We start from the raw sequence: 26,699 nt of genomic DNA, 5'->3' as shown, positions 1-26,699 counted from the left end.
GGAGATATTGAGTTATTCAATAATGGACACATTTGTTTTTCTTTCGGTCCATTTTATGTGTAGCGTCCTACACCAGCATCAAAGTGCAAAAACATCAATGCAAATGGTTGGTTCAAATGGCTCTGAGCACTATGGGACTCAACTGCTGAGGTCATTAGTCCCCTAGAACTTAGAACTAGTTAAACCTAACTAACCTAAGGACATCACAAAAATCCATGCCCGAGGCAGGATTCGAACCTGCGACCGTAGCGGTCTTGCGGTTCCAGACTGCAGCGCCTTTAACTGCACGGCCACTTCGGCCGGCTAAACATCAATGGACTGTTTGTCTCTGGCCTTGAGTGTCCATATTTCGCAACCATAAAAGAAGACAGAAAACACGAGTGTTTCAACTAGCCAGATCTTTGTGCTATTTGTTATTGCTCTGCTCTGCCAGATCTTGGTGAGCTTCTTCATAGCTACTCGCCCTAGTGTAATCCGTCTTCTTATCTCATCTTCCCAACATCCCGTGCTGCAGATGGTTGACCCAAGACAGATGAAGGAATGCATGACTTACAGTTCCTTTAATCGACCTGTGATCTGGATCTATTCTTCTTCACTTTAGTGCCATTTGGGTGATATGCTTTGACTGTCTGTTACAAATCATGACAGACAGCGCATGGCAATTTGAATTCGACCTGTTCAGACAACTTGCGAAGTTCTGCGGTGCAACTCACTGCAAAACGACGATCTGTCACCCAGCCAGTAACGGGATGACCGAGAGATGGCACGCTCACTTAAGGCAGCACTAATGTGCCACGGCATTGAGTAGACCAAAGCCCTTCCCATGGTACTACTAAGCTTCAGAAACACTTTCAAACCAGATCTAGACGCTTCTTCGGCAGGACTGGTGTATGGGGAGATGTTGAGGATTCCAGCAGAATTTGTGGAAACAAATACTATGTCATAACCAAGGGATGATTAACCAGAATTCCTACGCCAACTGCGAGAGCACATGGCCCAAATCCACCCACACCACCCTCACAGACATGGTACAGCTACCACTTTCGTGCATCAAGACTTGGAAACCTTTTTACACATCATGTCATGCACAGAAGGCTTCAAACTGTTGTTGGAGCCGACATACTCAGGTCCTTACCATGTAGTCGCAAGGGGAAACAAGACAACTGACATTTCAATTAATGGAAAGGCGGCCACTGTTTCTATAGACAGGGTTAAATCAGTTTATGTCTTCCAAGAAGCAGCAATGCCAGAGCTTCCAAGACTGCAGTCTCACCCAACAGCCACCACCTCACTACCTTCACAGCCACCAGCACAGATTACAACAGCAGTGGACCTACCAACGTGTACCTCAACGTCTTGTCACCATGTCCACTTTCCAGCCTACTGTGAACACCTTACCAAGCCACTATTTGGAATAACGGTCCGCTACCATGGGGGCTGATGTGGCAACATTGTACAGTTACATAGTGTTTCAAACTGCGCCATAAACATTTCACGCGCCAGCCACCAAAGGCTCTGTGTTTTATCTGTATGTGTGTGGTTTGTTTTTGTATCGTCCATGCTTGCAGTTTAGTTCATGCTTAGTGACGAGCTAATGATGATGTTTTTCTTCCCTGCATGTTAAGTTATTTTCAACTATAAGCTCCTTGTTCCCTGCATGTTAAGTTATTTTCAACTGTACGCTCCTTGTTCCCTGCATGTTAAGTTATTTTCAACTGTAAGCTAGGAACGAGCGAACAAGCCATGTATTCTTCGCCATCTGCTGTGGCTGTGATCAATAAAGCTAACGTTAATATTGTTTGAAGGAGTTTTTATGTAGTGTGGTTCCGTCGATGAAGTGCACGCAAGTTCTAACAGTTGAAAGACGGTCTGCTCAGCTTTTTCTGGCATTCTGTTTCTCAATGTGCTGCAAAGAATGTAAAAGGAGCACTCAAAAACTTGAATTGCTTCTATTGGTCCATGAAATATTCTTTAATATTTATTTCCAACCAAACGTTACTACACTTACTAAGTGGGAAATGCAGTGATCATCTCAATTTTTTTATTGTATGTTATAGGGTAAGATGACCTGAGGTTGTAATATACATCTAATTTTAAAAATCAAACTTTTTTCATTGTAATTTTTAACAAAACTTACTTTATGTAAGAGGAATGGCTTTGTCTGACCTTATACCTTCAGAAACACTCGAAGAATAACTGTGTGACAGCCATGGGTCCATCATTTGTCTGTGTGCAGGAAGGAAGTGGTGGCACAGTTTGGCTAAACATTTGTAGCTTGTACATGTAAGAAGGATACACTGCACTGTAAAACTTAAGAGTGAGACAGATAAAGTAACATAACAAACCAACTACCTCATGGGAATGAATGAAAGTGCGGAAGCATGTTGCCAGAGCTCTCCCAGTCGTGCACACAAAGTTTGACGTCACATGGCGTGAAGTCAGCGTGACTATAAAACCAAATAGGGCTGGCCCCACAACATGAGGCAGTCAAAGGAACGGGCAAGATGTTTGCATCGTTTAATGAGCAATTATGCTGCATTATGGTTATGTTCTTCACAACATGGCCTGAAACAATATCTACATGATTTCAAACACGAAAGGACTACAGTAATATCAGAAATTGAGTCTGCCTTGATGCAAAACACCTTGTTATTCGTTTATTTCTTTATTCTCCCAAACCAGTTTCGGCTACAAATATCACCATCATCAGTGGGTTTTGTTTAATCTTATCTATTGTATATTACAGCATGTTTTAAGCAATTATTTTCGCTGTTTGTGACATATTTTCTGTGCGCTTTTTTTCTGTTGCCTTTCTTTACATAGTGAACAAGGACTATCTGAAAACTGGAAGAAGGATGAAGAGTAACAAGTGTAACACAAATTCAATATGATTGCAAAGCACGCAGTATCACGCTCTACTGTGGCATGGTGACCATAGGAGGTGGCCCGTTTGTCCGATGACATGTTGTATTTTGTTGAGACCCAAGTGCCACCGGCAAAGTTCGCAATCATCCCAAGAGATCAAGGACTGGACCAATGAGGTGGGTGGTCTTATACTCTTCTTGGATGAGAACAGATTCAGTATGAGTAGTGATTCTGTATGTATCCTTATATGGATAGAGCTAGGATATGTAACAGTCCCAGGAACATTGCTGAACAATATCGTTTCAGTGGTCCAGGCGTTATAGTGTAGGGAGGCATAATACTGCATGGGCAAATATTTCAACATGGTACATTTACCAATCAACATTATTGTAACACTGTGATTCTTCCTGAACTGTGGGTTTTCAAGGGTGTATCTGGCCCTACTTTATTTTTATGGATGTCAATGTGTGACTTCACCAAACAACACTGGTAGAAGTGCTCTCGGAATGAGAGGTTATTCAGCGAATGGAATGCTCTTCTCGTTACCCTGCCTTAAATTCCATTGAGCACATGTTGGATGTGGTGGGGAGATGTATTGTAGCACATCCACATGCACTAACCACCACCCAGCAATCGTCAGCTGTGCTGGTAAGAGAATGGAACACCCTGCCACAATAAGTTTTTACCACCCTTGTGGGCAGAATGGGACCACATTTAAGAGCATACATTGCTGTCCATGATGATAACACACCCTATTAAGAACCATATCCTGGCTTTGTAATGTCCAGGTCACCATCATAAATCACCGTGACTTCAGTGTAATTATTGTATTTGAATAATAAATGTCATTTCTGTTCTTCTCATTGCTTATATCTTTTTTGTCTTCTGGACTATGCCGTAGCAGTTCTTTTTAGGTATGGTCCAAGTTTCATATTTGTTCATCTCATTGTGTATTTCTTTTAGTTATCATCTGCACTGCATTGTAGCAGTTCTTTCTATTATGATCCAAGTTTTATCAAGCTACAGTACTTGTTACTGACACATCATGCAAAAATTACTTTCATCCTTACAGTTTGCACACCGAGGAATAAGTGACCATGATATTTGCAGTGAAGAGAGCATGAGGCGAATGCATATCTGCAGGAAATAGCATTGTATTGTGATGAATGTCAGCAACGGAATTATAGCCTGCATGTGTGATTTATAATATTTTACGAGTTCGACATCCAGTTAGTGGACATGCTGTAATACTGGATGTTATCAGCAAGAATCTGCGAGAATTTCCATCTCAAAAAGAAATCTACTGTCTCCAAATTCTTTGACCTCGTCTGAGGTCTGTATGTACTTTAATAGAAGACTGATGCCAAGTGAAGGGCTGCATGTATAAAAATAAACCCCACTAAGCGAAATAGCTTGATATTATAAGCCCATATGTAGAAAATAAAGCTCTTACTATTGATACTTTGGAGAAAATATCATGTATTGCGGAATGCTTTCAGATGTGCTTGAATAAGAAAGAGATAAGTTTCAGCATCACCTGTGAGTCACCTGTCAGATTAAGATAGGATGCTTAAACTCTTTCATAAAATTTATATAGTGTTGATTTTAAGAACCATAACTTGTCTCATCGAATAGAGATGCAATAATATACTTGAGTAGGGAAGCATTCCTAGATTACTCATCTGGTTCAACATTACCCGCAGGTGACAAGACTAATTTGTATAGGTTGTTTTAAGCTATGCTGTAGAGTGAACGATTCATCCCAGCCTGTGCTATCACTGGTTTATATGACACAGCAGAGGCTTGCATTAATGGCAAACCACACATACTGTTCATTATTTTCAGGTTCTTTTTATTTACAAGACTGCTGTTCACACTACAGTTAAAAACCTACTATCTTTTATAGCCACAGTGGAAGCTACTTTCTCTTGTTATCACAACTCAAAAATAGTTCTGCATAATACTAGTGCTGAACTGTGAACAGTCATTTAATTTTTTTAAACAATGATATCATTGTTGCATTATTTTCTCATTAAATACATACTTTTTACGAAATAATCACATATCATATCCATTACTGAGAAAAGAAAAACAAATATTCAGTAGGTTCCTTCAGAATTCCTGTACAAATTTTGTCACATCTTTATATCAATAAATAAAAAAATTATTAATGACACAACAAAAAATACTGAAAAAGCATAATTCAAAAAGATTTTGCTTCACAGTTCTGTGTTATTTACAGACATAAAAATATTTACAATATTTGACACTATTTTCACTTATCCAGCAAGCTGTTACAACAGAACCACAGACTAAGAACAGAAAATAATACGCCCATAATCTAAATAATTAGAAGCTACTCAACAGTTAATAACAATAAATTATGTACAAACAATCTGAATGTCCACACAGTGAGCTTGAAGCTTTGAAGAACAACTTTTTTTCCCAAATCGAAACAATATTTAGAAGCATTAGCTTTAAAACATCACCAATAAGGGAAGTGGACACTAATGTCCAGACTTTTAAATTGTGCCCTTAGAATCAACGTCTAACAGCAAACTTTGGTGTTAATGTTTTAAATGAGCAAAGTGTTTAGCTTTTAAGTGACATTCGCCTTGTTTCATTAGTGATACTACCCAGTTCCCTTGAAGCAATAGGGGTCATTTTGAATTCACTTGTTTCTGCAGAGAATTTCGAAGTTGTGCAGAAGTGATCAAAATATGATTATCTCTGTTAGTACATTTTAGACAGTAGTATCTCTAATATTAATTAAATATAATATTTTGAATGAATTACTTGGATGAGATTAACACCTTGTACTACAAAGTACGCTAGTACAGAAATGAAACTACAACTACCGAAAGTAATATTCAAATTTCAGCTGGTTAAGAATCAATGAATATTTAATTCACCGGGGCAGATTTATGAAAATATGGATATATCTGTATAAATTTAAGCAATAAGAAGAAACAAACCATGACCTGAAAGCAAAACTGAACCACAAACTGCGATTCAATCATGCAAAAATATTATCAAAAAAGAGGTATTACAGAAGTTAAAGTCTCCTTGAACATTTCCTAAGTAGAAGTTCTAGAGCAATAGAATTTCACAACATTCATGCTCTTTGGTGTTCAACAGAATGTTATTCTTCACAGAACATAACATTATCACATAGTGGATACAAACACAAATACATCATGTAAATCTTTCCCATGCAAGTTTCGGTCACGTCATTAAACAAACAAATTGCTAAGAAGCACACAAAGCCAGCACACATAAAACACAGTTATTTAAAAAAGTTAAAAAATAGCTGTGTTCATCACCTCTTCTCGGCTTGTAATAGATTGTGATATAGTCGTCTGTAAGAGAAATGGAAAATTACTTTTATTGTCATAACAAGATATTTTTAAAGTGACATATTTTATAAGTCAGCTTTTAGGACTTTGGCAACATTATTATTTTATGTTTGTTCAGCATGCTTGTTTCATCACTTTTTTAAGAGACTCACAGAATTTTGACAATAGTCTGTAACAACAACATTTTTCAGTAATGTATATTTGAGGAGATAATTTTTAATTCTCTTGTATATATTTCAGTTCTCATGTGAAATAAAATTGCAATATTAAACCTTAATTTATTAATTTTGTCACAAATCAAGGTAGAGAGCTGCAGACTGATAAAAATCCTGCTCACTACAGTGAAATCGTGTAGTAAGCAGTCTAGTGTAATTTCTCAAACTATAAGCGTATTGCTTGTTCCCAATGAGTAAGTATGAAGCCTTACCATCCTTTCCAGTACGATGCAGAGAGTCGTACATCCGTTTGTACCATTTCGCTTGGTTGCTGTCTTTCACTTCCTGTAAATCACACAATTTTTGGTTAGGTCAGGAATTATGCTTCCGAAATAAATTTAATTTAAGAAATATCATAATTATACGGGGTGTCCAAAACCCTTAGAATCTAAATTATTCAGGTGGTAAAGGATCCTAAACTGAGAATCTTGAAATAGTGGTTGTAAATAAACATTTCAGGCTAAATTAGAGAAGGTCACGGCTGCGTAATCATCTTAAATACCTGTGCTGAAATTGGTGGCACCACCTTGGCAAAAAAATAGTCTGTGTTGTGTTCACGTTACATTTTTATCGTATATGGTTACATGTAGATGATGGAGGCATGAAACATCAGCAGAAATTCAAGAGTAAATGGTTGCTATATTCATAGCTGCCTGTCTCATGGAGGATTATAGAAAGGGGTGTTTGCGATAGTGTGACAAAAAGTTTATGCACCTCTGTAATGCGTCAATTGTGACTATCCCTATAAAATAAGTTGTTGCTTCAAAGTGTAAATAACTTTATGCTCATTCGCACAGAGTGCGATACACATCCGGCTCTCAGAGGCCTACACCGTCTTTAGCGTTAGAAAGAATACTTTTTATCTTAGTTGAAGGGAGCGAAATACTCAGGGTGTCATGTTTCTGTTTCCAAGCGAATGTGGCGTCTCATACACGGGGCTGACTATCAGAACAGTCGAAGAGAGATACGAGGAACATCAGCGACACACCCGACTAGAACAGTCAAGCAAATCAGCTGTCACCGAGCACTGCCTCGAATATAATCATGAAATAATGAGACCAGTATCGTGGCGAAAACGTCTACTTTCTGAGACAGAATAATGAAGCAGTCAATAGAGATAAAGACAAACCTAATAAACAGGGCCGGATGTTTCAGTGTAAATAACGCTTGTACTACACTCAGTTTGTTAACATCTCGCAGGCCATCACATGCACCAGAGCAGGAAAACACTGATAGAACTGGCGTTTGACGGTATATCAGTGCGAGCTATAAAAAAACAAAAGAGCATCAAAGCGCGCAGGGAGCGTCAGGAATCAAACTCTGCTATAAATAACTGTGCTAGACCATAAATGGTTCTCAGTCTGATTGGCATCCAGGCAGTGAGTATACATAGCTTTTAGATTAGATTAGTAATTGTTCCATAGATCGTGAATATGACACTTCGTAATGATGTGGAACGTGTCAGGTTAATAAGAGGTGTCTGTACAAGATATTACATTACACAAAATATAACATGACACTTAATATTTTTAATTTTTTGTGGAGGTTGGGGAAATTACCCACTTACTATATCCAAAAATTCATCTAATGAGTAAAAGGAGTTGCCATTAAGAAATTCTTTTAATTTCCTTTTAAATGCCATATGTCTATCTGTCAGACTTTTGATGCTATTTGGTAAGTAACCAAAGACTTTTGTGGTAGCATAATTTACCCTCTTCTGAGCCAAAGTTAGATTTAACCTTGAGTAGTGAAGACTATCTCCTAGTGTTGTAGCCATGTACACAAAACTCGCAGCACCTGAAGATGACAGCTGGTTCGGTCGCCGAAGTAGAGGGTGATTCAGAAAGAAAGAAAAGATTTCCGTTATTTATTACAGACAAAATATGAAAGATAGAAATACTTTGAGCATGTCAATGGATAGAGGAGGGTTCAAACTTCGATGTTGGCACAAATAATGTACCATATACTCAACAGGAGCACCGTGCGTTGCTCAGAAACATCGAAACAGTAGACCATTTTATGCCACACGCGAATCAGCAGTTCCCTGATTACTGAATCGACAGCTTCAACGATTCAGTTTCTCAACTCACGAAGAGTAGCTACCACAGGTGGAACAGAGACTGTGTCTTTTATACACGCCCACAGAAAAAAATCGCATGGCGTGAAGCCTGGGGACCTGAGAAGTCAATAGCAATGAACAAGATCTTGACCATCTCTTTCCATTCAGTGTTGTGCAGTAGATTTCCTAAGGTAACGCCGCACCTCCAAGATGATGCGTTAAAATGAAATAATTGGAATATTCGTGAAGTTGAGGAAACAACCACTTTTACATAATGTCCATGTATGACATTCCTGTCACAGCTTCCTCCGCAAAAATAAAACGCCCATAAACTTTGTGAACAGAAACACCAGAAAGATTTTGTGAACCCCAAATTCTTATACCATGGCGGTTTACTTTGCCCGTTAGATGAAACGTCGTTTCGTCCAAAATAATGAGTCCTTCGGAAAAAGTGTTTTCTCTGCCACATCATGGAGAACTGAAATGCAAAATACATACTTGATGTTATGGTCGCAGGGACGCAGTTTCTGTAGTAACTGCAACTTGTACGATGCCATATGCAGGCGTTGTTTTAGAACACGCCTCACCGTTGTCCGCTAGGCGCAAATTGAGACGCGTATAACGCGTGTGGCGCGGCGCAGCGCGCGTTTTTATAACTTCACAGATTCGAATGGGACCGCGCAAATTGGGACGCGACGCGACTCGGACGCGACACGCGCCTGCGCCGGGTCGCGCAGCGTTGTGGTTGCGGCAGTTTCTCGCGCCGCGCGCCACGCGAGTACAGCGGGAGGGGTGAGGCAGGGAGCGAGAAGGCAGTTCTGCATATGCTCACTTCGGCATGGCGCATATGGGCAGTGGAAGTATTGCCCATCCGATAAATACGGCCTTACAATATACTGAATTTTATTATCACTGAGTAGTGTCTCGTTTTTCGCCGTTTTATCGCTCCATCTCTTTTCGTTAGTACATAATAGTTTTCAGTTACACATATCTATACAGTTATTTCGTTTTGATTATTCCTTTGTAAAGAACAAAGCCACTGGGATTATATTTCTGCCTCCACAATGGCCGGCCGCGTTGGTCTCGCGTTTCTAGGCGCGCAGTCCGGAACCGTGCGACCGCTACGGTCGCAGGTTCGAATCCTGCCTCGGGCATGGATGTGTGTGATGTCCTTAGGTTAGTTAGGTTTAAGTAGTTCCAAGTTCTAGGGGACTGATAACCACAGCAGTTGAGTCCCATAGTGCTCAGAGCCATTTGAACCTCCACAATGTTTTCATATCGTAAGAAGGAACAGACGATTCATCGTGAGGGTAGTGAATAATGAAGTAAGAAAAAAAAACTTTGTGTTCTGCCTTACGGCAGGTCTTGTCATGGGGGTGCCTCGTCAGAGAGGTCCACCGCATGAGCGTCTTGGGAAGTGATTCCAGTGGTGGTTTCCCGTTGCCTTCCACTGATGATAATGAAATGATAATGAGTACAACACAACACCCAGTACCTGAGCGGAGAAAATCTCCGACCCATCCGGGAATCGAACCCGGGCCCGTGGGCGTGACAACCCGCCGCGCTGACCACTCCGTTATCAGGGGCGGACAGTGAAGCAAGGAATATTACAAAATCATTTGATCTAAAAGCAATGCAGGAAAATAAAACAAGTTTATCTACTTGCTGCCTGTTATACTGACGTATCTTTACGATCTGTTGCAAAAAGTCGAAAAGGCGTAATTTCCTCAGGTATGATCCCTTTGTGCTTTTGGTAAAAAGCGTCCAAAATATGAAGTACATAAATTTCACTATCGTTACTTGGATGTGGATGTAATAAGAGACATTATACTACGTACATGCGGACAACATATTTTCACTGCTAGCTTGAAAGAGTCGAGAAGCCCTCACGAATAACAATATTTTAATTGGCTCGCGTGACGAGAAAAAGCATTTCAGTTGTTGCATACACGTCATCAGCATTAATAAACAAATTATACAACAGGCTACACAAATCAAATAAAATGGTAGGTATGATTACGAAAGTATGAGTATCCTGAAAGAGTGTGGTCATTAGACATATTTAATTTGTTGAAATGTTTTGCTGACAAAGGCAGGGATCCTTTTATGACAATCATTTTCGAAGGACGTGAAACAGAATTGGCAATTTATTTTTGTGTGAATTGTTAACCTTTTCTCATTCGAAGAAGCATCACTATTTATGAGTAACAGCTACATTTCTCTTGTTGACAGGTTTAATTGTACTTCCTTTGCCAAAATACAGTATAATTTGCAGAAACTCATCTTACAGCAGATATCGCGACAGAATTCTGAAACAGAGCGCCTCATTAAACAAGTAATTGGCAATTAGAGACCTCAATAGCTTACGAAAAACCTCATACTGTCGGTTTGCCGTAACATAAGAGAAGAAATTTCATGTTTATTTTCATACTAGGTGTTGTGTACATAGTTCCGCGTAGTCAGCGCGTACACAACTTTCCCACTAGAGCGCGCCCCGCTAAGCACAACAGCGAAGGCGCAGCGCTCGTCCGTCTCCGCACTACGAGATGGCGCTGTCTTAAGAGACGGACCAAATTCTGCTTCCGCCGATCCGCGTATTAATATGTAACGCAGCCAATGAGATTGCTGCTAACGTAGAACCTTTTCTCCTCGCGGATCACACTCGCGCAGTGATACCTAAACGCTCGAGGTATTATAACGAGTGTACAGACCTCCGATTAGTTAGTCTGTATTAGTCTATAGTCAAGTTTCAGTCTGCATGAAGAGAAATATATAGACACTTTGTCAAGTATCAGAGATATGTGAGAATAAGATTAACGTACCAAGACCAAAGGAACTTCAGATTGTCAATTGTAAATAGCATCCAGAATCAAGTTAAGTAAGGTTTATGAATTTTTATTATTTTAATAAATGTGTGTGAAAATTAATCATGTGGTCACCGTCAGTCTGCTACTCTAAGCGTGCAGGTGGCATTTCTATCGTCTGACCTAACGGCAGAAGATAAACACGCCACGATAAGACCACGAGACATATTGCTGACACTCGCCTACTTCGTTAGAGCGACAAATCAAATAATCTGATGGTGTGTGTACCGAAGGTCTTACAGTACGCACACCACACTAGGTACTCTTGTTTCACTAGCTGTCAATGACTCATAAAAAATTAGTCACTGGAGCGAAAAAAATAAAGAAATATATCGCCATATATAAGGAAGTTCCGTGTGTTTACGAATTGGTAAAGATACTCTCCTCCCTGTGTGCTATCATTCGCCAAAATCTCGTTTCGATGTCTCGAGCGGTTTAGGAGATATGAGGGATGTAGTGAATATTTCATTCTCGCGGGGCGTGAGATACGGAGTGAGCGCGCTACGTGGGATCCATTTTCTCGAGATCGGAGACAGATAGAGACCTCCTCCCTAGTCTAAAGAAAACTTCAACATGCTAGTGGAAATGAAATGAGCGTTTGGCGTTACTGGCCAGGAGACCCCTTACGGGGCAGGTCCGGCCGCCTTGGTGCAGCAGGTCTTATTACATTCGACGCCACATTGGGTGACCTGCGCGCCGGATGAAATGATGATGACAACACAACACGCAGTCTCTGAGCGGAGAAAATCCCCGACCCAGCCAGGAATCGAACCCACGACCCTTAGGACGGCAATCCGCCACGCTGACCATTCAGCTAACGGGGCGTAAACATATTAGGATGGTGTCACGTCAAACATGCTGTACGCGTCTCAATTTGCGCTTAGCCTGAGGAAGTTGAAGTTCTGGCCTGCCCGTCTTGCGAACTTCCGAGGGCTCCGTGTAAACGCATTTGGGATACGCTCGACGTTTTCACCAGACGTGCGTGTCCGACCAGTACTCTTCCCACTGCATGTGCAACCAACCACCATGAATTTTGTATGCCAGACATACATCAGCTTCTTCCTGAATCGACGACAGGATGCACGTTGCACTTGAACAATGGACTGACGTAAATTTCAACAGTCAAAATGATTTCTCTTGTGGTGTAGTCGCCGTGTTGCTACAGGGTGTTTCAAAAATGACCGGTATATTTGAAACGGCAATAAAAACTAAACGAGCAGCGATAGAAATACACCGTTTGTTGCAATATGCTTGGGACAACAGTACATTTTCAGGCAGACAAACTTTCGAAATTACAGTAGTTACAATTTTCAACAACAGATGGCGCTGCGGTCTGGGTAACTCTATAGTACGATATTTTCCACATACCCACCATGCGTAGCAATAGTATGGCGTAGTCTCTGAATGAAATTACCCGAAACCTTTGACAACGTGTCTGGCGGAATGGCTTCACATGCAGATGAGATGTACTGCTTCAGCTGTTCAATTGTTTCTGGATTCTGGCGGTACACCTGGTCTTTCAAGTGTCCCCACAGAAAGAAGTCACAGGGGTTCATGTCTGGCGAATAGGGAGGCCAATCCACGCCGCCTCCTGTATGTTTCGGATAGCCCAAAGCAATCACACGATCATCGAAATATTCATTCAGGAACTTAAAGACGTCGGCCGTGCGATGTGGCCGGGCACCATCTTGCATAAACCACGAGGTTCAAAAATGGTTCAAATGGCTCTGAGCACTATGGGACTCAACTGCTGTGGTTATCAGTCCCCTAGAACTGAGAACTACTTAAACCTACCTAACCTAAGGACATCACACACATCCATGCCCGAGGCAGGATTCGAACCTGCGACCGTAGCAGTCGCACGGTTGCGGACTGCGCGCCTAGAACCGCGAGACCACCACGGCCGGCAAACCACGAGGTGTTCGCAGTGTCGTCTAAGGCAGTTTGTACCGCCACAAATCCACGAAGAATGTCGAGATAGCGTGATGCAGTAATCGTTTCGGATCTGAAAAATGGGCCAATGATTCCTTTGGAAGACATGGCGGCCCAGACCAGTACTTTTTGAGGATGCAGGGACGATGGGACTGCAACATGGGGCTTTTCGGTTCCCCATATGCGCCAGTTCTGTTTATTGACGAAGCCGTCCAGGTAAAAATAAGCTTCGTCAGTAAACCAAATGCTGCCCACATGCATATCGCCGTCATCAATCCTGTGCACTATATCGTTAGCGAATGTCTCTCGTGCAGCAATGGTAGCGGCGCTGAGGGGTTGCCGCGTTTGAATTTTGTATGGATAGAGGTGTAAACTCTGGCGCATGAGACGATACGTGGACGTTGGCGTCATTTGGACCGCAGCTGCAACACGGCGAACGGAAACCCGAGGCCGCTGTTGGATCACCTGCTGCACTAGCTGCGCGTTGCCCTCTGTGGTTGCCGTACGCGGTCGCCCTACCTTTCCAGCACTTTCATCCGTCACGTTCCCAGTCCGTTGAAATTTTTCAAACAGATCCTTTATTGTATCGCTTTTCGGTCCTTTGGTTACATTAAACCTCCGTTGAAAACTTCGTCTTGTTGCAACAACACTGTGTTCTAGGCGGTGGAATTCCAACACCAGAAAAATCCTCTGTTCTAAGGAATAAACCATGTTGTCTACAGCACACTTGCACGTTGTGAACAGCACACGCTTACAGCAGAAAGACGACGTACAGAATGGCGCACCCACAGACTGCGTTGTCTTCTATATCTTTCACATCACTTGCAGCGACATCTGTTGTTGAAAATTGTAACTACTGTAATTTCGAAAGTTTGTCCGCCTGAAAATATACTGTTGTCCCAAGCATATTGCAACAAACGGTGTATTTCTATCGCTGCTCGTTTAGTTTTTATTGCCGTTTCAAATATACCGCTCATTTTTGAAACACCCTGTACAAACCCAACAGCGCAGCTGTGCCAGTACTTTGAACATTCCTCTGTCTAGTGGCATGCGCTAGCGTCTCCTAATGGTTCTAATGCCTCTGAGCACTATGGGACTTAACATCTGTGGTCATCAGTCCCCTAGAACTTAGAACTACTCAAACCTAACTAACCTAAGGACATCACACACATCCATGCCCGAGGCAGGATTCGAACCTGCGACCGTAGCAGTCGCGCGGTTCCGGACTGAGCGCCTAGAACCGCGAGACCACCGCGGCCGGCCTAGCGTTTCCCTCTTTTATAATTTGTCCATAACAAACAAGTGAAGTCTGTTCTTTCTTTTTGAATCACTCGGTATTGTGCACAAACTGGATACAATGGCTCGGCAGAACACCCGGAAGCATATCATTAATCATATTCATGGGCTATTACACTATGTGATCAAAAGTATCCGGACACCTGGGCTGAAAATGACTTACAAGTTCGTTGCGCCTTCCAACGGCAATGCTGGAATTCAATATGGTGTTGGTTCACCGTTAGCCTTGATAACAGCTTCCACTCTCGCAGGCATACGTTCAACCAGGTGCTAGAAGGTTTCTTGGAGAATGGCAGACCATTCCTCACTGAGTGCTGCACTGAGGAGAGGTATCGATGTCGGTCGGTGAGGCCTAGTATGAAGTCGGTGTTCCAAAACATCGCAAAGGTGTTCTATAGAATTCAAGTCAGGACTCCGAGGAGGCCAGTCTATTACAGGGATGTTATTGTCGAGTAACCATTCCGCCACAGGTCGTGCATTAAGAACAGGTGCTCGAACGTGTCAAAAGATGCAATCGCCATCCCCGAACTGCTCTTCAACAGTGGGAAGCAAGAAGGTGCGTAAAACATGAATGTAGGCATGTGCTGTGATAGTGCCACGCGAAACAACAAGGGGTGCAAGATCCCTCCACGAAGAACACGACCACACCATAACACCACCGCCTCCGAATTTTACTGTTGGCACTACACACGCTGGCAGATCAGGTTCATCGGGCATTCGCCATACCTACACCCTGCCAACGGGTCGCCACATTGTGTACCGTGATTCGTCACTCCACACAACGTTTATCCACTGTTCAATCGTCCTTTGTTTACGCTCCAAGCGAGGCGTTGACTGGCACTTATCGGCATGATGTGTGGCTTATGAGCAGCCGCTTGACCATGAAATCCAATTTTTCTCACCTTCCGCCTAACTGTCATAGTAGTTGTAGTGGATCCTGATTCAGTTTGGAATTCCTGTGTGATGGTCTGGATAGATGTCTGCCTATTACACATTACGACCCTCTTCAACTGTTGGCGGTCTCTGTCAGTCAACAAGCGTGGTCGGCCTGTACGCTTTTGTGCTGTACATGTCTTTTTCACGTTTCCACTTTACTAGCACATCGGTAACAGTGGACCTAGGGATGTTTAGGAGGGAAGAAATCTCACATACAGACATATGACTCAAGTGACATCCAGTCACCTGACCACGTTCGAAGTCCACGAGTTCCGCGGAGCGCCCCATTCTGCTCTCTCTCACGATGTCTAATCACTACTGAGGTCGCTAATATAGAGTACCTGGCAGTAGGTGGCAGCACAATGCACCTAATATGAAAAACGTTTGTTTTTGGGGGTGTCCGGATACTTTTGATCACTTAGTGTATCTCGTTAATCCAACAACTAACGAGCGACATTTTTAGTTCCTATACACCTTTCCTTTTCCCGAAGAGAAATAATTTCAGTGGTTGGAGTATAGTACTTATTAGTTCAAGGGGCGGTCAAAAAGTTTCCGTTCAAAGGCAGTACAGTCCAAAACCGATTTGTCAATCAGGTTAAATTGCCGACAGCAACGAAGCCATTATGCTACCGACAAACCAGTTTGAAGATGACCGCTTGGTAAAAATACAGTGTCCTCCTGAGCGAAGATGTCCGTAATCAGTGGCGGCTCGTGAGTATACATTCTGGGTATTCACAAATTATTAGATTCAGAAAAATTTCAGAGTGTAAAATTAATAGTCTCTGCTGTATAACAGTTATGTTTATCAATATGTTTATGCAACTACAGCCACTGCCAATAATAAAACAGTAATAATAATAATAAGATGCCCAACTTATCTGACAAAAGAAATAATTGTTTTTGTGAAATTTTGCTGATGTGTACATAATTAAGTACATTTTAGGGCAATAGCGAAATAATGTGTAACCTTTCGTAACTCTCCATTTCGCATTTTTGTGTGTGGGAGTTTTCGTGCTTTTCCATTTCTTCAGAGAAATGTACTAGATCCCTAATAGATGAATTAGTTCACGAACTTATTTCCCGGCTGAAAATCAGATATTCTTACGCTGCATCCACACGACAACTTGTACTAACTGTACACTTTCTTGTTAAATGTCTGCTTGTAATCACGCTTACTTGATTTCTCAAATGGTTCAAATGGCTCTGAGCACTATGGGACTTAACATCGGAGGTCATCAGTCCCCTAGAACTTAGAACTTCTTAAACCTAAATAACCTAAGGACATCACACACATCCATGCCCGAGGCACGATTCGAACCTGCGTTCGTAGCGGTCGCGAGGTTCCAGACTGAAGCGCCTAGAACCTTGATTTCTCAATGAAAGGATGGGTTCTCGGAGTCACGAGTTCCTTTGTGGCTAGCTTTTCCTGGTAATTTCCATTTCTGTCCCTAAAATGAGGTTTCCACTCTGCAGCGGAGTGTGCGCTGATATGAAACTTCCTGGCAGATTAAAGCTGTATGCCGGACTGAGACTCGAACTCGGAACGTTTGCCTTTCGCGGGTAAGTGCTCTACCGACTGGGCAACCCAAGCACGACTCACGACTCGTTCTCACAGCTTTACTTTTCTGTTAGCATTTAAAATAGGTTCAGCGTAGACTATGTTTACACTGCACACGAAAGCCGACTCCCGCACAGTAAACAACCAACTCCAAACACAAAGTGCCGTTTGTGCAAATGATTAAACTCAAGCAGTAATGTCTACCAACATGGTCACTTGACTAGGATACAAATGAGGCGCTGAAATCTATAAGAGCCTAAAGCACACCGCCGTCTACCCCACATTTAAGCTATTATCAGAGAAACCAGTGATACAGCTTTTCGTGAATTTTCATGTGGGCCTCCAGCCCAGATAAGATCAACAGATTTCAGAAGCATGAATAAATGCCACAATCTCACAATCGACGGTAACGTGCTTTACGCCCTTACGATTCTCAGCGCCTCAAATGGATTACTGTATGATAAAATTCATAACTTAATATACAAGTCAAACAATGGAAAATCCAGGGTAGAATGTAACAATGTAACGAAGAGGATAGTTACTACTCACCACGTAGCGAAGATACTGAGCCGCAGAAAGGCAAACAAAAAGACTGTCGGAAAGTTATATTTTTGACAAAGGCCTTGTTGGCCGAAAGATAACTTTCCGGCAGTCTTTTTGCTGTGCCTTGCTGCGACTCATCACCTCCGCTATGTGGTGAGTAGCAACCATCCGTTTCATTATATTGTTATACTATAACTGATTCAAAAACCCAAAAAATAGGTTTACTGTCAGTATAACATCAAGATATACTGGTGTCTGATATAATTTTACAACATAATGAGTGAATTAGCATATCTGAGGAGTGTGCTTTCATGTTGTAGGATTTATGCCGAGCGAACGGGGACATAAGTCTGCCGCAGTGCGCTACCACCTGGTGGCAAAGACGTAAACTTCTAGTTGAGTGGCAAAGGCTAGCTGTTTACATCATCAAATCCGTATGTATTTGGCCCGTAAGGCGATTACGCCACGCTAGTTACGCATGCGCAAGAGCTGCATAAAACTTGTACAACTGAGGATGTGCTCACGACCCTGATGCAAAGCTTTCCCGAGTCTGGAGGAGCAGTAGCACGGTACATTTAACTGCAGTATCTTTCAGATTGCAGCATCTATGCGACGTTTAACAGCATTCAAAGAAATATAACCAATAAATTCGCAATGTGTCGAAAGTTAGGGTGTTCACGTGCTCTTTTGCCCTTACACAGCAGCCGCCACTGTTCGTAACTGCTGCTGTACATCCTCGTCTGACAGCAATCGTCGACCCTTCAAGGCCATTTTTAAGAGACCCAAGATAATCGCATGGGGAGAGATGAGGACTGTAGGGTGAGTGCTCTTGTGTCTCCGACTTCATTTGACGTAACTTCTCTGTTACGGCCGGCCGCAGTGGCCGAGCGGTTCTAGGCGCTACAGTGTGGAACCGCGCGACCGCTACGTTCGCAGCTTCGAATCCCGTCTCGGGCACGGATGTGTGTGATGTCCTCAGGTTAGTTAGGTTTAAGTAGTTCTAAGTTCTAGGGTACTGATGACCTCAGAAGTCCCATAGAGCTCGGAGCCATTTGAAACATATTTCTCTGTTACGACTTTTGCGATATGGGGCATTTGTGTCAAAGTGCGATCACCACAGAACTTGGATCACTGTCCCGCAATGGTGGTTTTGGACACACATGCTTCCCACACACATTCTTCATTCTCTGATGTCTGCAATTGTCTGCAATTTGGCAGTCAAGAAAAGAAAAACAGCGCGTGGGTATGTTTTGAAGCGCTTTGTAACAACGTCGCCGCAGTTCACGTCTCAGAAAGACACGAATTCCACACTAATCCCTTGCTTACACACGGCACTCACATACCCGTATTGGAGACGCTCTACCGTGCATATACCGGGTGATCAAAAAGACAGTATAAATTTGAAAACTTAATACACCAAGGAATACTGTACATAGAGAGGTAAAAATTGACACACATGCTTGGAATGACATGGGGTTTTATTAGAGCCAAAAAAGCAAAGTTCACAAAATGTCCGACAGATGGCGCTGGACAGCAAAACGTCAGTGACTGCGCATGACAATCGTGTATAAAAGGAGCTGTAATGGGAGAGAGAGAATCAGATGCGCCAGCAGTCGCAGCATGTTGACGTTACCTGAAAAGGCGCTTTTAGTGCAGCTGTATTATCAGAATTGGGAATGTGCTAGTTCAGCGTTACGATCCTATCGCCATGGGAAGGGGATTCGAACGGGTAAAGGTCCGTTGACAAATGCAGCTGTGGCGAGAATGATTTCGAAGTTCGAAGCCACGGCTTGTTTAGACGATGGACCCCGTAGTGGCCGACCGAGCACAAGGCGTAATGCTGCTGAGACAAGATCAGGACGAAATGGAGACTGTAGCGGGTTCGTCTATGCACGGGGAAGTCAGCAGTCGCACGTCGCACCGGCATTCCATACTCTACTGTTTGGTTGGCACTGAGGCGTACCCTCCGATGCTATCCGTACAAAATCCATCGGCATCGTGAACTGTTACCTGGCGATTTAGTGAAGCGGAGGGCATTTGTGGTGTGGGCGTTTCAAAAGATGGCGGAAGATGACGATTGGTTGAGTAACGTGTTGAGGACCGACGAAGCTCATTTCACGCTCCGAGGGTCTGTCAACGCCCACAACTGCAGAATTTGGGCTACCGAAAATCCTAGAACTGTCATGGAAACTCCATTGCACGACGAGAAAGTCACGATGCGGGTTGGATTTACCACATCTACCGTTATCGGGCCCTTTTTCTTCGAGGAAATGCGTGATTCTGGTTTTGTAACTGCTACCGTGACGGGTGAGAGGTACGCCGATATGTTACAGAATCGCATCATCCCCAGCCTGGTTGATAAACACCTTCTGGAACCTACGATGTTTATGCAGGATGGCGCTCCACCCCATATTGCTGGGCGCGTGAAAGATCTCTTGCGCGCATCGTTTGGTGATGATCGTGGGCTCAGCCGCCACTTTCGTCATGCTTGGCCTCCCAGGTCCTCAGACCTCAGTCCGTGCGATTATTGGCTTTGGGGTTACCTGATGTTGAAAGTGTATCGTGATCGACCGACATCTCTAGGGATGCTGAAAGACAACATCCGACGCCAATGCCTCACCACAACTCAGGACATGCTTTACAGTGCTGTTCACAACATTATTCCTCGACTACAGCTATTGTTGAGGAATGACGGTGGACATATTGAGCATTTCCTGTGAAGAACATCATCTTTGCTTTGTCTTACTTTGTTATGCTAATTATTGCTATTCCGATCAGATGAAGCGCCATCTGTCGGACATTTTTTGAACTTTTGTACTTTTTTTTTGTTCTAATAAAACCCCATGTCATTCCAAGCATGTGTGTCACTTTGTACCTCTCTATCTACATTATTCTGTGATTTATTCAGTTTTCAAGTATATACCAACTTTTTGATCACCCGGTATATCGCTGCAACGCCCTCAAACGAAAACCTTTTCATCGCTCCACATATATTACTTGATTTTTGCGTAGGGGGTAAACGCAACTTCAATTAATGCAGCTTCTGTTGTGGTTTTAGCGGCTACATCACTTCGCCGCGAAAGAGAGTAAGTCCACACTATATTTCCCAGTATATTTCTAGGATACAAAGGTAATCTGTTGCAGAGACTCTAGTATGTTTGTGTTGGTATAGCATATACTTATTATAATAAAATACTTAGAACTTACCTGCATTCCTGCCTAGCATGCATGCAAAATGGAAGATGTTGCTTATTATGTCCATTGAACAAGAACTTATACGTCATACTAAAGATAATTAGCGTGAGAAACAGTGGAACCAAAGTAAAAACAATGCATCAAATATTCATCTTGAGATTCTCTTTTTGCCATCAGAAACTTATTATTTATGACGATGCTTAAGCAATATATATATATATATATATATATATATATATATATATATATATATATATATATATATATATATATATATATATATATATATATATATGGGCAACGGCCTTGCCACAGTGGATACACCGGTTCCCGTGAGATCACCGAAGTTAAGCGCTGTCGGGCGTGGCCGGCGCTTGGATGGGTCACCATCCCGCCGCCACGTGCTGTTGCCATTTTTCGGGGTGCACTCAGCCTCGTGATGCCAATTGAGGAGCTACTCGACCGAATAGTAGCGGCTCCGGTCAAAGAAAACCGTCCTAACGACCGGGAGAGCGGTGTGCTGACCCCATGCCCCTCCTATCCGCATCCTCACCTGAGGATGATACGGCGGTCGGATGGTCCCGATGGGTCGCTTGCGGCCTGTAGACGGAGTTCGTTTTCGTTTATATATATATATATATATATATATATATATATATATATATATATATATATATGAGTATTCCTTCTTGAGCAAAGCATAGTTTCTCCTTACTTACTATTTCCCAAACATGTTTCGGTCTGGTGTACCATACCCACAAGGGGAAGGCGTCAACATGGCCAGCCTATTCGACTCATAGTTGGCAAGTCGCTTTTGTGCAACCCAACATGAAAGACTCTATGGTATTTTGATTTAACAGCCACCCGTTTTTGAGAAAACTACCCCTAAAGTTCATTACGCGCAGTCGAGTCAGAATTAACGGGGTCGATAGATAACTAAAAATTGATCCTTCTTCATGAACATATATGGGGTCAACAAACACATATTTTGCCGCCCGGAGTGGCCGAGCGGTTCTAGGCGCTACAGTCTGGAACCGCGCGACCGCTATGATCGCAGGTTCGAATCCTGCCCCGGGCATGGATGTGTGTGATGTCCTTAGGTTAGTTAGGTTTAAGTAGTTCTAAGTTCTAGGGGACTGATGACCACAGCAGTTAAGTCCCATAGTGCTCAGAGCCATTTGAACCAAACACATATTTTCCTAGAAATCGAAGCAAGAAACTTTATCAACTGCCGTATGTACCGAAAGCGCCGCTTCTGTAGCCACCACGGCATCTGGCTTTGGAGCGGAGAGCGCGTGTTAGATTTCCAGTTGCAATCTGCAGGATTCTTTAATTTTTATTTTTTTCGTTTCGAAATTAATAGGCATAGGAGGGTTGATAAGATAAATGAAGCCATAGGGAACAATAAGAAGATAGGAAAATAAATTTAACAAATGTTTGGTACTACTGAAATCAGCTGATTCATCAAAAACTACTGAAAACTTATTTCGCGAAGCAATTTACTTAGCGTGTCTTTGCTTTCACCGTCTGTACTACGTTTCACAATAGCACTGGCCTTTGCCATACTACATGTATCTTTCTTGGTGATTTCTGAATCTGAACACACTGATTTCAGTAATGCAGATAAGTGTTCCGTAAGTCGACAGACATGCGGTGCATTCAGCAATAAATGCACAGAGCCTTATCTCCTCCTCCTTAACTTCGTTACTCACATTTGAGTCCTGGAATGAAAACGAAAAAAATTTCTGCCCTACCAGTCTTACAGCACGTTGCACATGCTTATGCGTTTTTACATGTCCATCAAGACTAGTTTTCGCTCACGAAGAAATATTTATTTCACTTTCACACACCTTACAGGTACGCAAAATTATCGCCCTTTTACTAAGTTGCAATCAATACCTACATTTAGCTTCACCTTCCCACTCACTTTCGTAGTTTCGAGTGTAATTTACTTTTTTACTAACTCCGGGTGCACTCATTCCCGCGTTTAACTTTCACGAAAACAAACTGTTTCAAGCCTTTGCTCACTTAACTGTGGCGCTAGAAATACACCACGCCCAACAAACAGTGAGCCGAGGCATCGTAACTTCAGCAGTGAAACGCATAAGCCGATAACTGTTAGCAGTATGCAACGCGGTAACCGATTACGTCACTTACGTTTTTCAGACCCTTTACTCATAACATTTCAGCAACTCAGGAGAGCTGACACCGAGTGACACATCTTACCACTGCCATCACTCTAAAGTGCTTTGAGACCACAGCTTTACAAGTGTGTCAGTCATTGTTACCCACGTCTTTCCCATGTGAACAGCTTTCTTGGAACGAATATCGAAGGCGCTACTTCATACTTATTTTGACATTATAGGGAAATGGTAGACATTTTATTTTCGGCTTATACTGTTATGATTCGTTCCACTACATTACCAAGAACAGTTATTCCTTCCGAAGAAATATTTATTTCACTTTTACGCATCTAACAACACTCTTGCAGTCAGGCATAGGTGGATTATCATTGCCCAAGCACATATTATAAAGAGATTAACAGATGTCTTAAATAACGTCTGTGCTAGTGATAAACTAAGAGCAACTTGTATTACTTGGAGCTGACAAGACAAAAGTCTTTAGGGTGAAGAATTCACAGAAGGGATTTTCAAAACTTAATATCTGAAGTAATAATGTGTTGTTCAAGTGGTGCACCTACATTCGGGAATGTTATTTTGAGGGAATAAAAACGAAGCTTAATAAAAATATCAAATCTGACCTTCAACTTGCTTTCCAGCAGCACAACTGTAAGTTTTAAAGCAGACTAAACAAGCTTTGACAAAAGACATAAAAATCTAAAATCACATGCCCGAGACGGAATTCAGCCTGCAGCCGTGCCGGTCGCGTGGAAGTCGCGCGGATCCAGACTGTTGCGTCTAGAACCGCTAGGCCACCTTTCTTTTCTTTTTTTTTGTGATACGTTACAGCATCACCGGTCTATTGCGGTCTAACTGTGTTGGTGAGGCAGTAAATTTCCACAGGGCAGTGACTGCGTCACTGCAATTCACTTTGGAGGTGTGGCGGTGGGACTTGTAGTCCCGTACCACCCTCTGACGGTGACAGTACTACATGAGTCAGGCAGAAAAATTTAGCCTAACATGGGCAGGTATGATTGGAAAGTATTGGACGTAGAATGGGGGCTAGTCCCGCCAAAGGATGCGTCCGTGGTGGGCGTGCCAGACCTATCGTTAGCCATGGTCGGAATCCGATTCCTCTAGGATGGTTAAGGGAACCGGATGTCGATGCCAGCGGCGTGGAAGTGTGGTCCCAACGTGGCGTAACCCATGGACAGTGTCCCGCAAGGCATCCACTTTCTCATAGAGCCGCCGCGCGTTGTTGCGTATGGTCGTCTTTAGGGGGACGATATCCGCTTCCTCGTGGAGAGTGACAATTCTCGTGAGTGGCGGGGCGTGCAGGCTCCACCTGAGCACCTTATTCTGCAGGCGCTGCAATGTCCGCATCCTGGTGACACTAATCGTGGCCCATGCAGCAGATCCATACGTGAGGGCAAGCAGGATAACTGTTCGGTAAATGCGGAGCTTGGTATGCAGGTTAAGTTCCCTACTGCGAAAGAGCGGGTACAAAGCCCTGGTTAGCTTTTGCCCCTTGTTGGTGACATACTCCGCATGACAGTGGAAGAGCAACTTGTGGTCCATTTGGACCCCGAGATAGGTGGTTGTCGGGGACCAGGGCACCTGCACACCTGCAATCGAGATATTGCGGCGGAGGACTGGGCGCCGTTTCGTGAAGTAAACTGCCGTAGTTTTGGCGGCATTGAGAGCTATTTTGTTTATCCGGCACCAGGTGATAGTGGCGTCCACCTGTCGCTGGAGGCGGGCGACGACGGCGTCAGTAATGCGGCCAGTGGTGTATAGTGCTGTGTCGTCAGCATATTGTGCAAGGTGGCACTCGGGGATGACCGGCATATCATTGACATAGATATTAAAAAGGATGGGAGATAGCACCGATCCTTGCGGAGTGCCTGCCGACAACTGGCGAATGCCAGAACGCATTCCCCGTTGAGCCACTAGGAAAGTCCTACGACGGAGGAAGTCATCCACGATCTTGACATAAATATCCGGTATAGGGGTCTGTGTCAGCATCTTGTGTACGAGGTTGTCTTGCCAGATCTTGTCGTAGGCGTTTTGCAAGTCCAGAAAAACGGCAGCTCTCGACTTGACAGTGTTGAAGCGTTTACTGATGTGTTCAGTGATCCGTAGGACCTGAAGTTCAGCAGAGAGGTGCGAAGTGAATCCAAACTGTTCAAGACGGATCGTCCCAGCTGCCGCAAGAGGTTGGGAAAGTCGGTGAAGGATCACAGATTCAAGGACCTTCGCCATAGTGTTTAGGAGGCTGATGGGCCTGTTGTTGGTGGGGACTGTAGGGTCCTTGAACCTCTTGGGGATCGCAATCAGCTTGGCTTGTTTCCACTGAGGGGGGAAAAGGCCAGATGTGAGACAACAGTTTAAAATCTTGGTGAACAAGATGAGTGGTGTGCGGGGAAGGTGGCAAAGATGTTCATTTAAAATTCCGTCCAATCCAGGGGCCGACCGGCCACGTTTCCGTCGAAGGATGCGCTGAATTTCTGCCATGGACGTAAGAAGGGGAGCAGACTGGGGTGAGCGGTTTCAGAAAGCAGCAACAGCTGTCAGGACTTCATGTTCTTCCTGTAGTTCGTTCGAGAAAGGTCCTGGACCAGAGGGCGGTTTTGGGCCTCGAACGCATCTGCCAGCGTTTCCACAATTTGCAGGGTATCATATGACAAGCCCGCTGCTGTGCGAATAGGATGGGCAGTCGCTGGCTTAGAACGCCGCAGGGTGCGAATGACAGCCCAGTCAGATTTTTGGTGGAGTAGGAAAGTGGACATCCTGTCCTCCTACTGTTCAGACCTCCATTCGGCGAGCCGGTGGCTGAATTCGCGTTGGAGGCGTCTCATCTGGCGTTTGTCCTGAGGGTCACGAAACTGCTTCCACCTCCGGCGGTAGCGGTTCTTTTGCACCTTCAGCTCTCGTAACAGAGGGGGCAAGTCGTCCAGGGGTGTTAAATTTCGAGGTGCAGTGGAGGTGGAGAGTTTCACTGCTTTCTGTATTTTGGCGGTAAGTTAATCCACAGCACGGACTATATTGGCCGGTGTTGTCAAATCGAGATCGTGTCGAGTGGTGTTATTAAGTACCCTGGCAAACTTGTCCCAAATGGTGAGGGTCGCAGTGGAACGAGCATCAAATGAAAGGGCAGCATTGGTGAGGTGCAAGAGTACTGGCTCATGGTCAGAGGCCAGTTCGTGGAGAACTTCCAGTGAAAACTGAGCGGTGATGTTTTTGAAGACGGCTTCATCCAGAACGTCTGGCTGGCAGTTAGCACGTACTGGGATATGGGTAGGTTCGTGGGGGCCATCGACTGATAGTGCTAAAGTATCCTCCAGGTCAAGGAGGAGCCGGCCTTTGGGGTTAGACACGCGAGAATGCCAAGCTGGGTGCTTGGCATTGGGATCTGCCCCAATGATGAGCCTGCCGAAGGATGACAATGTGCGGAGGTCTGCTTCCAGCAGTGGCTTGTTTGGGCTCAAATGCGCTGCTGCAAGGGTAATGGCACCAAGGCATATGGGGATGGTAACCGCTGTGGCCTCTATGTGTTCCATTGGCTGGAGAGTCTCTTGGGTATGGACAAGAGCTTTGTTGAGGAATGCAGCTGTGCCTCCACCACGGCGGTCGGGGCGGTCAGAGCGGTAACACACCATGTTGCGAAGGCGGAGGTCTGCTTCCAGCGGTGCATGTGGAGATGGTAACCGATGTGGCCTCTATGTGTTCCATTGGCTGGAGGGTCTCTTGGGTATGGACA

The 26,699-nt window shown here is 43.6% G+C and overlaps 1 protein-coding gene across 1 annotated transcript in view; it reads right to left on the bottom strand.

The window, feature by feature from the left end:
• Positions 1-26,699, bottom strand: part of LOC126234476 (serine/arginine repetitive matrix protein 2-like) — an 894,711-nt gene that overhangs the window by 107,981 nt on the left and 760,031 nt on the right. Inside the window, exons 11-12 of the mRNA XM_049943200.1 lie at positions 6,649-6,721; positions 6,189-6,224 (exon numbers count right to left, since the gene is read on the bottom strand). Of these exons, the coding sequence (XP_049799157.1) occupies positions 6,189-6,224; positions 6,649-6,721 (109 nt within the window). The remainder of the gene's footprint in view (positions 1-6,188; positions 6,225-6,648; positions 6,722-26,699) is intronic.

Source organism: Schistocerca nitens, chromosome 1 (assembly GCF_023898315.1).
Source record: "Schistocerca nitens isolate TAMUIC-IGC-003100 chromosome 1, iqSchNite1.1, whole genome shotgun sequence".
Taxonomy (NCBI): Eukaryota; Metazoa; Arthropoda; class Insecta; order Orthoptera; family Acrididae; genus Schistocerca; species Schistocerca nitens.
Note: the sequence above shows the minus strand (reverse complement) of the source record. Positions and strands in the feature narration are given on the sequence as shown.